Source organism: Eremothecium cymbalariae, chromosome 5, assembly GCF_000235365.1.
Source record: "Eremothecium cymbalariae DBVPG#7215 chromosome 5, complete sequence".
NCBI lineage: Eukaryota > Fungi > Ascomycota > Saccharomycetes > Saccharomycetales > Saccharomycetaceae > Eremothecium > Eremothecium cymbalariae.
Genome location: NC_016453.1, coordinates 1,253,360 through 1,268,231, shown reverse-complemented (window position 1 = coordinate 1,268,231; position 14,872 = coordinate 1,253,360). Strand labels below are relative to the sequence as shown.

The 14,872-nt window shown below is 38.1% G+C and overlaps 6 protein-coding genes across 6 annotated transcripts; 3 read left to right on the top strand and 3 right to left on the bottom strand.

Annotated features, from left to right (window-relative positions):
• Positions 1-124: 124 nt before the first annotated feature.
• DNF3 (aminophospholipid-translocating P4-type ATPase DNF3) lies at positions 125-4,948 on the top strand (the record flags this gene model as incomplete). The annotated part of the gene is made up of 1 exon (XM_003647132.1): positions 125-4,948. The coding sequence occupies one exon, from the start codon at positions 125-127 to the stop codon at positions 4,946-4,948; it is 4,824 nt and encodes a 1,607-aa protein (XP_003647180.1).
• A 329-nt stretch (positions 4,949-5,277) lies between these two features.
• HLJ1 (type I HSP40 co-chaperone HLJ1) lies at positions 5,278-6,009 on the bottom strand (the record flags this gene model as incomplete). The annotated part of the gene is made up of 1 exon (XM_003647131.1): positions 5,278-6,009. The coding sequence occupies one exon, from the start codon at positions 6,007-6,009 to the stop codon at positions 5,278-5,280; it is 732 nt and encodes a 243-aa protein (XP_003647179.1).
• An 825-nt stretch (positions 6,010-6,834) lies between these two features.
• On the top strand, positions 6,835-10,113 carry POL3 (DNA-directed DNA polymerase delta POL3; the record flags this gene model as incomplete). The annotated part of the gene is made up of 1 exon (XM_003647130.1): positions 6,835-10,113. The coding sequence occupies one exon, from the start codon at positions 6,835-6,837 to the stop codon at positions 10,111-10,113; it is 3,279 nt and encodes a 1,092-aa protein (XP_003647178.1).
• A 96-nt stretch (positions 10,114-10,209) lies between these two features.
• On the bottom strand, positions 10,210-11,574 carry DUN1 (serine/threonine protein kinase DUN1; the record flags this gene model as incomplete). Its single annotated transcript, XM_003647129.1, has 1 exon — positions 10,210-11,574. One exon carries the CDS (start codon positions 11,572-11,574, stop codon positions 10,210-10,212), a length of 1,365 nt encoding a protein of 454 aa, XP_003647177.1.
• A 284-nt stretch (positions 11,575-11,858) lies between these two features.
• On the bottom strand, positions 11,859-14,111 carry CVM1 (Cvm1p; the record flags this gene model as incomplete). Its single annotated transcript, XM_003647128.1, has 1 exon — positions 11,859-14,111. The coding sequence occupies one exon, from the start codon at positions 14,109-14,111 to the stop codon at positions 11,859-11,861; it is 2,253 nt and encodes a 750-aa protein (XP_003647176.1).
• A 177-nt stretch (positions 14,112-14,288) lies between these two features.
• On the top strand, positions 14,289-14,684 carry ATG16 (Atg16p; the record flags this gene model as incomplete). The annotated part of the gene is made up of 1 exon (XM_003647127.1): positions 14,289-14,684. The coding sequence occupies one exon, from the start codon at positions 14,289-14,291 to the stop codon at positions 14,682-14,684; it is 396 nt and encodes a 131-aa protein (XP_003647175.1).
• Positions 14,685-14,872: the final 188 nt, after the last annotated feature.

The following is a 14,872-nucleotide window of genomic DNA, read 5'->3' as shown; positions in this document are numbered from 1 at the left end:
TTCTGTGTTAGCTTTCAGTGGTGTTTCAGCGTTTTTTAGTTACTATTAGTTTGCATTCACACTAGTCAAGGTTTTAGAGTTTTAAGATTTAAGGGCAAGAACAATAACATTCCTGTAGAAAGCAATGTCTAACAGAAAAAGATCTCAGTCATTACGGACTCAGTTGTTCAATAAAAATCTTTATGTACAATGGAAGCAGCAGCAGGACCATACGGAGCCATATGAAGAGACGCTTGAGCTAGAAAGTATGCCTAACGAACAAGGTGGGTATAGTGGCGCAGCCAAGAATTACGAGGAAACGCCAAGAGTTAGTTTATGGTCAAGGTTCCTAAATCTTTTATTGGATCGACCATTAATAACCAACAAGGAAGGTGGTCGACGGATTCCTATTGTGTTGGATAAACGGGATCAGTTCATGAGACCTTACCTATGTGGTCATCATAATCATGTGTACGCTCTGCGCGATGAGAGAAAGAATCAGCCATATATAAAAAACACGATTACATCTTCGCGGTACACAGTTTATTCGTTTATTCCTAGGCAATTGTATGCTCAGTTTTCTAAATTGGCTAATACTTACTTTTTCTTTGTAGCCATCTTACAGATGATCCCAGGCTGGTCTACTACTGGCCAGTTCACAACGATCATACCATTGTCTATTTTCATGAGCATATCGATTGGTAGGGAAGGCTGGGATGATTATAGACGTCATAAACTAGATAAGCAAGAAAATAATAAAGCTGTCAAGGTATTGGTAAAAATTGATGGTATCAAGCAACAAAATGATGGCGAGGATAGTTCAGATATCGAGAACTCGTTGAATAGGCTGTCCGCTGAAACTGCTACATCAAATGCAGAGTTTAAAAGTTTATTGTTTGATACTGAACATCTTCAAAATCACGGCATTCGTTTAGTCGAGAAACAATGGAAAGATGTTGCGGTTGGAGACTTTATCTTGTTGAACCAAGATGACTATGTACCTGCAGACCTTTTATTACTTGCAACAGATGGTGAAAATGGAGATTGCTATGTGGAAACAATGGCCCTGGATGGTGAAACAAATCTGAAGAGTAGAAGGCCTGTTCCTGAATTATCTAAAATGTTCTATTCTACTTCTAATCTAGCCTATGCAAAGGCATGTGCGATTGTTGAAGATCCAAATATTGATCTCTATAATTTTGAAGGTACAATTGAATTTCCCGATGAAAACTATTCAACGTCGAGAAAGTATCCAGCAGGGCCAGATAACGTCATTTATAGGGGTAGCGTCATCAGAAATACTCAGAATGTAGTTGGTATGGCCATATTTACCGGCGAGGAAACTAAAATTCGCATGAATGCCATAAAGAATCCCCGCACGAAAGCGCCTAAACTTCAATCCCAAATTAATTCAATTGTTGTATTTATGATTTGTGTTGTTCTATCATTCTCAATTTTTTCATTTGCTGCTCAAAGATACTATAAAAACCGTGTTGTTGATAATAACAAGGCATGGTACTTATATCAAGAGGATGCTGGAGTAGCACCCACTATCATGTCTTTTATTATCATGTACAATACATTAATTCCCTTGTCTTTGTACGTCACACTCGAAGTAATTAAAGCTGTTCAAAGTCATTTAATGGAGTGGGATATTGACATGTACCATTTGGATTCGAATACTCGTTGTGAATCGCGAACTGCTACCATCTTAGAGGAATTGGGTCAGGTTTCCTATATATTCAGCGACAAAACAGGAACATTGACCGATAATAAGATGATCTTTAGAAAATTCTCTACCTGTGGGCTAGTATGGAGTCATAACATTGAGAACTTGCATGATAACATTGCCAATACTAACACTGGAGAGAGTCAGGCTTTAGATATTATCTCTGTTGATGATAATAGCTTCATGCGGAATTTTACTAAGAGTTCGCCTGAGGGTCGAACATCTATTGAGTATAAGGGGAATAATTCTGCCACCTACACCGGACGCCCAAGCATTGCATCCCAAATTGATAGCATAAGATTTAATCTTCCTTCCACTGAAAATCTATCTGATAACAATAATGATAATTCACCTTCTAAATCCGCTGAAACCCCTCCTGAGTCAAAATTAAAAACATCTTTGGACTTGATTATGTATATTCAAGAAAACCCCCATACGTTACTTTCTCAGAAAACAAAGTTTTTCATTTTGTCTTTGGCATTGTGTCATAGTTGCCTACCAAAAATGTCACAAGGATCAGGTGACAGTGAGAATGAACATGATACTATTGAGTATCAATCGTCATCGCCTGATGAGCTGGCATTGGTTACAGCTGCAAGAGATATGGGGTATGTTCTATTGAGTCGTGATTCTAATGTACTATCGATAAAAACATATCCTAAGGGGTTTGATGAAGATCCTGTTATTGAAAAATACGAAATTCTGAATATTATAGAATTCACTTCCGACAGAAAACGAATGTCTGTGTTAATTCGTACTCCGTATCACCCTGGGAAGGTACTTTTAATTTGTAAAGGAGCAGATAATGTAATCCTAGAAAGGTTGCATAATTCTGAATTAGCCATGGAAAAAGCTGCAGAAATTAGTTCTAGTTCTGATAAAAGAAAGATTGAAGAGGCAGAGTTGGTTTTACAACATAGAAAATCTTTGGAACAAGTTGTGTCAAGGAACAGTATTGGTGGAGCTCTAAGACAATCGATGCATCTGCGTTCTGCAAGAGCTAGCTTAGCCTTTCAGGCAGCGAGAAATAGTTATTCCTCGAAATCCAACTCCCCTGTTACTGATTCAGAAATTCACATCAATTCGATTGATGATTTTCTTGGTACAGTCACCAAACCTGATGAAGATGTTAAAAATCTATACAAGAAGTCCAAAAAGTCCTTAAGCATGAAACAACAAGACAAATATTCTGAATTAGTTAAACATCAGATTCCCAGCTCTTCTAATAGTGCACCAGTGGTTCTTTCTAAACCAAAGGGAGGAGTAAATACCCTTGATGGATATATTACGGATGAAAATTTGATTCAGAATGAAGATTATGTGATTGAACGCACCTTAAATGACATTGATAATTTTTCTTCAGAAGGATTAAGGACATTACTTTACAGTTATAAGTGGATTAATGAAGAGGAGTATGAAATTTGGAATGCGCAATATCATGCCGCTAAAACTTCTCTAGTTAATCGTCGTGAGCAGATGGATAACTTTGGTGAGATTATAGAAAGAGGGTTACATTTACTTGGTGCAACCGCTATTGAAGACAAATTACAAGAGGGTGTGTCTGATTCAATTGAAAAAATTAGACGTGCTGGCATCAAAATCTGGATGTTAACTGGTGACAAGAGAGAAACTGCGATAAATATAGGTTACTCCTGTAAGCTAATATATGATTACTCTACCCTTTTTATTGTAACATCCAATGATGAGAACTTGGCTTCAAAAATTACCACAGTCAGTAGTGAAATTGAAAACCGTAATGTGGCACATTGCGTTGTTGTAATCGATGGCAATACACTAACAATGTTTGAAGGTAATCCAACATTAATGAATGTTTTCATTGAATTATGTACTAAAGCAGATTCAGTTATATGTTGTCGTGCCTCTCCGTCTCAAAAGGCATTATTAGTTACTAACATTCGGCAAGCTGAAAATGGACAAGTGACCTTAGCAATAGGTGATGGTGCAAATGATATCGCAATGATCCAGTCAGCTGATATTGGTATTGGTATAGCTGGTAAGGAGGGACTACAGGCTTCTCGTTCTGCTGATTATTCGATTGCACAATTCAGGTACTTGTTAAAGCTACTGTTTGTTCATGGTCGTTATAATTACGTTCGAACAACAAAGTTTATTCTTTGTACCTTCTACAAGGAATTGACATTCTACCTAACTCAATTGATATTTCAAAGAAACACAATGTTTTCTGGTACCTCACAATACGAACCATGGTCTCTGTCGATGTTTAATACCCTGTTTACATCATTGCCTGTTCTCTGCATTGGTATGTTTGAAAAAGACTTAAAACCTTTAACCCTCTTGGCGGTTCCAGAACTTTATATCACAGGAAGATTATCCCAGTCATTCAATTTATCTATATTTATACAATGGATGGTGGCGGCTGCTACTAGTTCAGTTATTATATGTTTTACCAATTGGTATTGTTGGTCATTCACCGTTCAATCCGATAATACGATATATCCTATTGGTCTCGTTAACTTCACTGCTATTGTTGCCCTTATCAACTTCAAATGTCAATTTTTAGAAATGTTCAATCGTACGTGGTTAGCCTTTAGTTCTTTTATTTTATCAGTTGGTGGGTGGTTTTTATGGTGCATTATTTTACCAATATTCTATGAGGAGGGTACAATGTATGATGTGGATGAAGGATATCAATATTTTGGAAAAGACATCACCTTCTGGGCTACATTGATTTTGTTGACTATGCTACCTATAGTACTCGATCTGGTTTATCAAACTTTCAAGGTTCTTGTTTTACCAACCGATACTGATGTATTCAGAGAATTGGAACGGAAGGACGAAATTAGAAAGAAGCTTGAGTTTGGCGCATTAAATGAATTAAAGCAAAGTTGGACCTGGAGACGTGATCCAAGTACAATGAAAAGGTATGCCAATAAAGCCATGTTGGGCAGGAGCGATAGCTTTGATGGTGTGATAAATCATACTAGATCAAGGAAGAATACGCTTCCTGGGGCCAATGAATTGCCATCTGGGACTCCTAGCCAAGTTATGGTGAATAGCGGTATAACTTTCAATTCCGATGAGTATGAACAACTGCCCAGTGGAAAGTTAATCAAGAGGAAGAACTTGCAACTGAAAAGCAGTAGTAGTGGCGAAGGGGAACCTTTCACATCGAAGCTGACCAGGAAATTGAAATTAAAATCAGAACAGGAGGAAGATGTAGATCAGATTATTAAACAACGATTAAAAGACTTAGAGTAATATGTTTTGTTTTCCCAATTATTTATGGGGCAACAATTGCCATAACAGAAGCCACTATTGATATGTTATTGTTCATAACAACTTGTGGAATATGTGGTAGTCAGCTCTTTTATGCTTCCCGACATAGAAGAAACTGGTTTAATGAAAGAAATGAACCTGCATTTGTTTGTATTCTATTGTATATTACGTACATTATTCGTATCGTTTATATGGAATATATAAACACAAATAGATATTAACCAGGATGCTATTATGATTACAGCGGTCAATTGTGTTATTTATAACTATGACAAGGGTATCTGAACGATGCTTGGGCTGTACCAGTAAAATCAATAACTCAGACTAGGAAACATCAAGAATACCAGCACAATCAATAATATAAACAATACATGTTGCAGGGGATCCTGCAGTTCTCCTTGAGTCGCATCTCCCTGGTTATTCCGACGGGATCGATCCTGCGCCCTTGAATTAAATCCGCCTCCATGCTGTTGGAATTGACCTCCAGGTCCACTAGAATAGACTCGGAACCCACTTGGACCTCCAAATGTAAAAGTTGTCGTCCCACCAAACGGACTGTTTCCGAAATTATCGAAAGGTCCACCACCTCCCATTCCAAAAGGTCCACCACCTCCACCAGCCCTAAATAGAAAATCAAATATATCTTCCGGGCCATTACCTGGACCTCTAAAAAACATGCCTTCGCTAGGAAATGGCTCGAAGCCCGATCCCCCTTCCTGTCCAGAACCTCCCCCCCTTCTGTAAGACTCTTGCGCAGCTGCACGATCATCCGGATCACAACCTATTTGATCATAAACCTTTCGTTTATTTTCATCCGATAGCACTTCAAACGCCCGATTTATCTTTTTGAATGCTTCTGCTGCTCTTGGATGGCGGTTTTTATCCGGATGTAACTTAATAGCCAACTTGCGATAGGCTTTCTTCACATCGCTATCACTGGCCTCCTTATCTATCTGCAACAACTCATAGAACGAATGCTTATCCTTATTCAGAATAACATATGTGATCTTTTCTTGTTCCTCAGTATATTCCTTCTCTGACATATTGCCTCCTTTATTTTATATGTTTCCAATATACTATAAAATGAACGATACAATCACCTTAACTACCTTGCAAAAATAACCACTACCCAAAAAAAACTTGGAATTGATACCCACTCTCGCTTTAGTCTATTAACAATCTTCCTCCCGGCTTCTCAAAACTGATTTTCCGCTCTCTAGTCTTCAGATGTTGCTCGAAGATGAGTAATGTTCAGATTCTATCAGGCTCTTTTCACAGCGGAAAGTTGAAGCCACCGTAGTTTGGCACTTATATCAAGAAAGTATCTAAATAAACTCCAAAACAGACGCTAAAAGCGGGATCTCCATGGGCCTCAATTACTTCAAAACACAATCCCGGTCTCTCGTGCGCCCAACACTATCCTCAACCCAGGAGATTACTGTCAGTAAACCAGGCCTTTTGATAGAAATGCGCTCTTATCAAAAACCTGCATACAGCCAGGATGATTAGGTAAGTATTGTATCACTATATACGTTGTTGGTTTTTTCACTGAAATATCACAATATGATGGAGAGTAGTGTTAGCGGTATGTGCATTGCACGCGCGTACCGGATGAATGTGGGCTGCTGTCTGGTATCTGGGGCATCTCGATCTTGGGGTTGCAGTGTGTCAATTGCCGTTGCGAAGCCCGGTAAAAAGTTGAAGTTTGGTGTGTTTCGAAGCATCTTCAGTAACGCGTTCGTTTCCATTTTAAGGACATCGCGGAGAGGTTTTCAACTGTTCCTGTACACTTGGGATTGCAAGAGAGAACGCCAGGTATAGTTGGTGAGGATTCAGGGTTTTTTAGGAGTTTATAATATATAGGAGATATGACACAAGGGTTAAAGCGAGACTGTGAGGTTGATGACGGGGTTATGGAGAAGAAGCTGAGGACGCAGTCTTTTGATTACTCTGCGGGAAGTGAGCCGGTGTCGACTATCCAAATTATTCCCAGTGATAGGTACCGAAAGCAGAGCCATCAAGGGTACAAGTCACCACAGGTTCCGAATACAAGTGGTAATGTGGATCCTACGGTGTTCGAGCGTGAATTGCTGATGATGGATCATGAGACAGTCACGGCGCAGGAGAAAAACCAGCAAGCTACATGGCCTAGACGGGGTATACCGTCTGATTTTGAAGCGAATACGTGTGATCTATCATTTCAACAGCTGGATGCGGAACAAGCGGTTCTTCCTGGATGTAGAGATGGTAATACTGCGGCGGTTGTGCGGTTTTTTGGTGTCACCGATGCAGGTAATTCAGTCCTGTGTAATGTAACTGGGTTCAAGCACTACATGTACGTTCCAGCACCATCGGGATTTCGTCCTAGTTCAGATTTAAAGGTTTTAAAGGACTATTTGAATGATAAGTTTGATAATGTTGTGGATTCCATAGAGGTGGTTTGGAAACAAAGTATATGGGGATATTCCGGTGATGAAAAGTTGCAGTTTTTAAAGGTGTTGGTGCCTGATCCATACGGGCTGAATAAGGTCCGAACTGCATTTGAGAAGGGTTATGTGAACCCAAATGATACTTGGTTCCAAGGAGGCACTACGACGTACGACAATATTGCTTTCACTTTGAGGCTGATGATAGATTGCGGTATTGTGGGTATGTCTTGGATAACCCTGCCTAAGGGGAAGTATACTCTTATTCCTAAACACCAAAAGGTTTCTTCCTGTCAATTTGAAGTGGCCATTAACTATAAAGACTTAATTGCGCATCCGGCAGAAGGTGATTGGGTTCATAGTGCCCCGTTGCGTATTCTATCATTTGATATTGAATGTGCGGGTAGAGTTGGTGTGTTCCCTGAGCCTGATACTGATCCAGTGATTCAGATAGCAAACGTTGTTAGTATTGCAGGTCATTCTAAACCTTTTATTCGAAACGTTTTCACGGTGAGGTCTTGTGCTCCAATCACCGGTTCTCAGATTTTTGAGCATGAGAGAGAGGAAGACATGTTAAAACATTGGCGCGATTTCGTTGTCCAAGTAGATCCAGATGTGATAATTGGGTATAACACTACTAATTTCGATTTTCCCTATTTAATTAACCGTGCCGCTGCTTTGCATGTTGATAGTTTTCCGTATTTTGGCAGGTTGCCAAATGTAAAACAAGTTATCAAGGAAACTGTTTTTTCATCAAAGGCATATGGTACAAGAGAGTCCAAAACTATTAACATTGATGGACGTCTACAGCTAGATTTGTTGCAGTTTGTTAGACGTGAATATCAATTACGTTCATATACCTTGAATTCTGTTTCTGCTCATTTCTTAGGTGAACAGAAAGAAGATGTTCATCACACCATTATTTCTTCGTTGTATAATGGTGATAGCGAAACAAGAAGACGTTTGGCTGTTTATTGTTTGAAAGATGCTTATTTACCTTTGCGATTGTTAGAAAAGTTAATGGCCTTAGTTAACTATGCAGAAATGTCAAGAGTCACCGGGGTTCCCTTTTCCTACCTCATTACGAGAGGTCAACAAATTAAAGTCATATCTCAGCTATTTCGCAAGTGTTTTCAAATAGATATTGTGATTCCAAATATGCATACATCTCCTTCTGATGAACAGTATCAGGGGGCTACAGTTATAGAACCAATAAGAGGGTATTACGACGTTCCTATCGCAACATTGGATTTCAATTCCCTATACCCATCAATTATGATGGCACATAATTTATGTTACACTACCTTGTGTAATAAATCCACCGTTGCACGCTTGAATTTAAAGGAAAACGAGGACTATATTATCACTCCAAATGGAGACTACTTTGTCACTGAAAAACGTAGGCGTGGAATATTACCTACTATCTTACATGAATTAATTAGCGCAAGAAAACGTGCTAAGACTGACCTAAAGAATGAAACTGACCCATTTAGAAAAGATGTCTTAAATGGTAGGCAGCTGGCATTAAAAATATCTGCAAATTCCGTTTATGGATTCACCGGCGCAACAGTTGGAAAGCTACCATGTCTTGCCATCTCCTCATCGGTCACATCATTTGGGCGTACTATGATTGAAGCCACAAAGCGTGCAGTCGAAGAAAAGTATACAGTTAAAAACGGCTTCAGTCATGACGCTGTTGTTATATATGGTGATACCGATTCTGTGATGGTAAAGTTCGGTAAAACTGATCTTCAGGAAACAATGAATCTAGGCGCTGAAGCTGCTGCATATGTTTCATCTCTATTCAAGCATCCAATCAATTTAGAGTTTGAAAAAGTCTACTTTCCATATTTATTGATTAACAAAAAGAGATATGCTGGTTTGTACTGGACTAGGCCTGAAAAACACGATAAATTAGATCAGAAAGGGCTAGCTTCAGTTCGTCGTGACTCATGTCCTCTGGTCTCGCTTGTTATGAATAAGGTTTTGCGAATGATTCTAATAGATAGGAATGTACCGGGCGCTTTGGATTTTGTTAGAAGCACCATTGATGATGTTCTGCAGAATAGAGCAGATATTTCTAAATTAATTATTTCCAAAACACTAGCACCAAGTTATACGAACTCACAGCCTCATGCAGTTTTGGCGGAACGTATGAAAAAGAGAGATGGCGTTGGGCCAAACGTTGGTGACAGAGTCGATTATGTAATTGTGGGTGGAAACGACAAGCTATACAACCGAGCAGAAGATCCGTTATATGTCTTGGAACAAAACATTCAGATCGATTCAAAATACTATTTGACAACGCAGTTACAAAATCCTATTATTAGCATTATAGCGCCGATTATTGGCGAAAGACAAGCAAATGCAATGTTTGTTGTGAAAGCTATAAAGATTTCAACTGGTAATCAAAAGGGAGGGTTGATGGGTTTTATTAAGAAAGTCCAGATGTGTAAAGGTTGTAAGGGCCCACTCAAGAAGGGCGAAGGGCCACTGTGTGGAAATTGCAAAGAAAGGTCAGGTGAGTTATATCTCAAGGCAATGTACGACGTGCGGGAATTGGAAGAAAAGTTTGCCAGGTTATGGACTCAATGTCAACGATGCTCTGGTAGTTTGCACAATGAAGTGCTTTGTTCCAACCAAAACTGTGACATTTTTTACATGAGAGTTAAAGCTAAGAAAGAACTACGAGAGAAAGTTGAGGAATTAAGCAAGTGGTGAAAATAGGTTATTATAATCAATCATATTTATTATTAATTTGTTGTAAAATATAATACAAGACTCATAATTTTTTTACGTCTCGTACTACTTTCGTTTTCATAACTCAGAGTAAGTTTTGGGAAGCTTCTCCACATCCATTTTCAAACGCTCAACGCTAAAAGTGGTACTTTTTGGTAAACCGTCGAACCAAGGATGAGCGATCGCATCTCGAACTGAAAACCGCTGATCTGGATTGACCACCAATAAGTTTGATATCAAATCCAGCACTGAGTCATCTATATCATCCCAATATGGTGAATAGAAAGCAAATTTTCCTCTCAATATTTGTTCCTTCATGGATGGAGGTGCCAACTGATCACTGAAAGGTGGAAACCCACATAAGCAAACGTATAACAAAACACCAGCACTCCATAGATCAACTTTAGATGTATATCCAGCTTTGGAAAGGACTTCGGCTGCGACATAAGATGGCGTTCCGCACAGTGTATTAGTAAATTGCATTTCACCAGTAAACTTAGCCAGCCCAAAATCGGCAATTTTAACTATTATATCAATTTCATTTTTATCCCAGGGCCCTAACTGTAATTCATCAGTAAATTTTCTTTGCCTAATACTTAATAATATATTTTCAGGTTTAATATCTCTGTGAATAATATTTTTGTCGTGTAAGTACTTTAAACCACCTAAAATCTGTTTAAATAATGCCCTTGTCTCATCCTGTCGTAACTTCGTTTTCCTAACAATCCTTTCAAACAGCTCCCCATCATTTATCTTTTCTAGGACCAAATAAGTTTGGACTTTAGTTTTGCTTACGGGTTCAACAAATCGCTCTAAAAGCTTCACAATATTTACGTGATCAATACTCATTAGAATCTCAGTTTCCTCACGAAATTGCCTCGCTTTCTTAATGTCATCGTTTTTTTGTGGATGGAAGATCTTCACAGCAACCACTTCGCCAGTACTCTTATTAACTGCTTCCTTAACAGTTGCATAGTGCCCAGACCCCAGTTCCTTGCCTGCAATATATTTATCATAAAATGATAAACCCACAGCATCTTTATTCTCAATTATTTTTTTGTTAATGGTTTGGCTACTAATTAGAGGCTTCTTGAATACAACATCTTTGGTTTCTTCATATGTTAGAGACGTATTATTCGAACATGTCTCAGTTACTGTGGGTTGAAAATACTTGAACAAAAAAGATGAGCTTTTACCAAATACCACTCTATCTCCATTCTTCAGTAGATAGTCCTTCTTGACTAATTTATTCCCATTAATAAAAGTACCATTTCTACTTTTGTCTATAATGTTGAATAGCTTTTTCTTTTCACAGTCAATATCAACCTCTACAAGATGTAACTCGCAATGCGTTGTGGATATATCTGGTTCATTCAGGAGAATATCACAAGACCGACTCCTTCCAATCGTAATAGTTTGCTGGTCCATAACTTTAAGTTTCATTTCCTTCCCAGGAATTAAACTCAACAGATGGGCAAGGATAACTTCACTACTTGGATCATTTTCTATCTGTGACCGTTTCACAGCAGGGTTCTGCGAATTATGGGAGAGGTGCTTGATCTATCGTTAATAAAAATGTATTTAAAACGATTAGCTAGGACGTACCAACATACTCTTTTAACAGTTAAGCTCATTATTGATCCAGATTGGTATATGAAGTTAGTATATTGCATCTCTACAATGTGAAAAATTATGTTTGATCGCGTCTATGTATCTAAAAATTCTACTCAACGTGTTACATCCTTCCTCAAATCAGCAGCCGTATTATATAGAGATAACACGCTTAAGATGTCCTGCAACTGTTTTAATCCTTTTGTTTGGGGTTTCCAATTACAATAGCTGGACCACAAGTCATTTAATCTACGAAGGGATTCCCTGTTATTACGAGCGAATGAGGATTCATGGATATCATGCAAAAATTCATTGTCTAATGAAATTGAGAATTGAAGTCTAGGTTTTGGTTGTTCTGGAATATTTCTCAGCTTGATAAGCTTGCTAAGGCATTCATGAAATTTCCATACCAAATCATATTGATTTACGCCATTGAATATGCTTTGTGGTGTTACCGTATGTTCGGAAATACAGACATGCTGTTTTTCTAATAGAAGGGTGGTATAGATGGTGTTTTTGACAAATGCCCTATATATATTGTTGTCATCATAAACCGTATCACGTATATCAAACGCTTCTATATTCTTGACTCTGGAATAAGATAAGAAATCTAAGTATTCTGAGAGAGCATTGATTTCTTTGGGCAAAAACCTGTCACTGTCGAGGTTGACATTTTTCCACTTATTCTCAGCGGCCAAGAGCCAACTTTTCTGGTCGTTTTGAATTTGTTTCTTCAAATTTGCTGGGATAGTGTGTTCGTTGAAGGATCTTGATATGAAATAAGGGCTTATTAATTGCAATATGGGGATGAACTCTTGGTAGCCTAAGTTTATAGTCAATATCAAATTGTTAATGAGGATAATTTCGAACATTCTTTCCTTTGGAATGTCCAAATAAGACTTGAAAACGGGGGCATTGGGGATCTCCAAACCATAGAAGGTGGAAGAAGTGGATAAGTTGAGAAGATCTAGATTTAGATGCTCCCCACTGCACCAAACATGACGTTGAATTCCTGGGTGGACATAGTCAATAGCTAGTTTTTGAGATATAGTCATGAAACTGTCGTGCAAAGAACTTATAAAAGTCATTTTAAAGGATTTACAGTTGTAGAATAACCAATCCATAGAATTTTTGATTGTTATTGATTCCTCAGTATCTTGTTTCCCATAATTTTTAATCTTAGATAAAATTTCTCTTTGAATCTTTGAGGCCCCTTGAAACAACCCCTTTTCTCTGCTATATTGAAAGTTGGCATCCTCTTCTAAAACTGTATCTACACTATGATCCCAAAATTGATAGCCTCTTAAACATGAATTGAAAGACAGCAATCCAATTGTCGATTTTTTATCTACCAGAAATAAACTTTGGTGTTTCATAATTTCTTCAATCAAAAATATAGCGAGCGGAACACTGTGATAAACACCAACTATAAAAAGCGCATCATATTCTTGAAAAGAAGTCCTCCAATTGCAAAGTAGATCCATACATTCTTTTAAACAGTCTTCTATTGGCTTCCTATCTAATGGAGTTTGTATCGCTATGTTAGAAATTGATTTTGGAAGTTCTCGTTGCAATGCTTCAGCCAGTTTTTTGCCTATATATCTAGAAGAATATGAGCTTCCTAATGCAATCTTTTCATACTTCTCCGGTAAAGACCCTACAATACTTATAACCATGATTTTTTTGTCTCTGAGATTATCCTCAGTTCCTTCTTTAAGATATAAGTGGGATTCTCTGGAGGAATTATAATATCTTCTTATAGTTGATGCAAGTTTAGTCGTCCAGGGTATGTGATGGAAATATTCCTCAGGGGCATAGCCGGGTAGGAGTAGTGAATTGTTAACATATATAGAGCTGCTAGACTTCTCAGCAAGTGGATAACATCTCAATGGCAACTGACAGTTTTGAGACCCCGTGCAAGCAACACTTAACTCTCCTTCAATTAAACACCAACCGCCAGTACTGTCACCAATATCGGGGAGGTACTCTGTATGCCAGCACCAGGAATTGTAACCTCTAGCGACTGCTTGAAGTGCTTCTTGTTCCAACGACTGGATTTGCTTCGCTGTTAATTGGTAATATTCAGTGGATTTATCGATTGAAAAATCTTCCTCTGGATGACAGTAATAATACGGAATCCAGCTTGAAATATTCTTAATAAACGACTGCTGTTTTTGATGTGACAAGGTTGCCGATTCCACTGGGTCTTCATTTACTGGGGCTTCTTCATCTACAGAAAGGACGTTTTTGGCCCCGAACCACATGAACCATCTCCTTGAAATATTACCTTCTTGCTCCCTTAAAGCACCCACTTCGGATAGATTCTGATCCTTTATCAAGCTCGTTTCAGTTTCTAAATTATTACTCATAGTGAACTGATGAGGTTATCATTTACAATACCTGACACCCCGTTTTCTTTGTGTGTGATTAATACGCTTGTTGTACCCATTATAAAATCAAAAAGGCGTTACTTTGATTAACAGCGGAAAAGTTGTACTTATTTATGTCCATGAGACAGAATCAATATTAAAATAAGTACTGAAGATATGGAAACGAAAGAGGAAATAGCGTTACAACAGTTATATTTGGTACGATTGAGGGAGCGTGATCGTATCAATCAAAATTACTCTCAGCTTTTTCCAATTGCGATATTAATAGATAACGATGACTATCCAACCCCGAATGCCCAGGATACATCCATAAGAAACTTGAGGATGGAATTACGCAGCAAAGAACAAGAGAACCAAAAACTAAAAGATATTATTCAATTAAGAAATAAAGATTATGGGAAATTAAACGATGAAATTATTGGTTTGAACCTGGAGAACAGTCTGCTTCAAGAGAAATTGGCTTCACTTCAGAATGAGTATGATATTCTAATCGAACGATGGTTAGCAAAAGCTCAGCTAGAAGCAGATGCTATGAACAACGTTCTAAAATAATTCCAAGTTAATAAAATTGAATTAAAAGTGCTGTTCAAGCAGTTTGGTCACGCTTGATGCATATTATGGTAACTCGACAAATGTTACTCTTGTTTCTATGATAAAAGATTACCTGGTCCACAAATGGTATTATTATCGAACATTAGAATGATTTAGTTGTAGTGTGAGCTGATAACGGTATTAGGCTA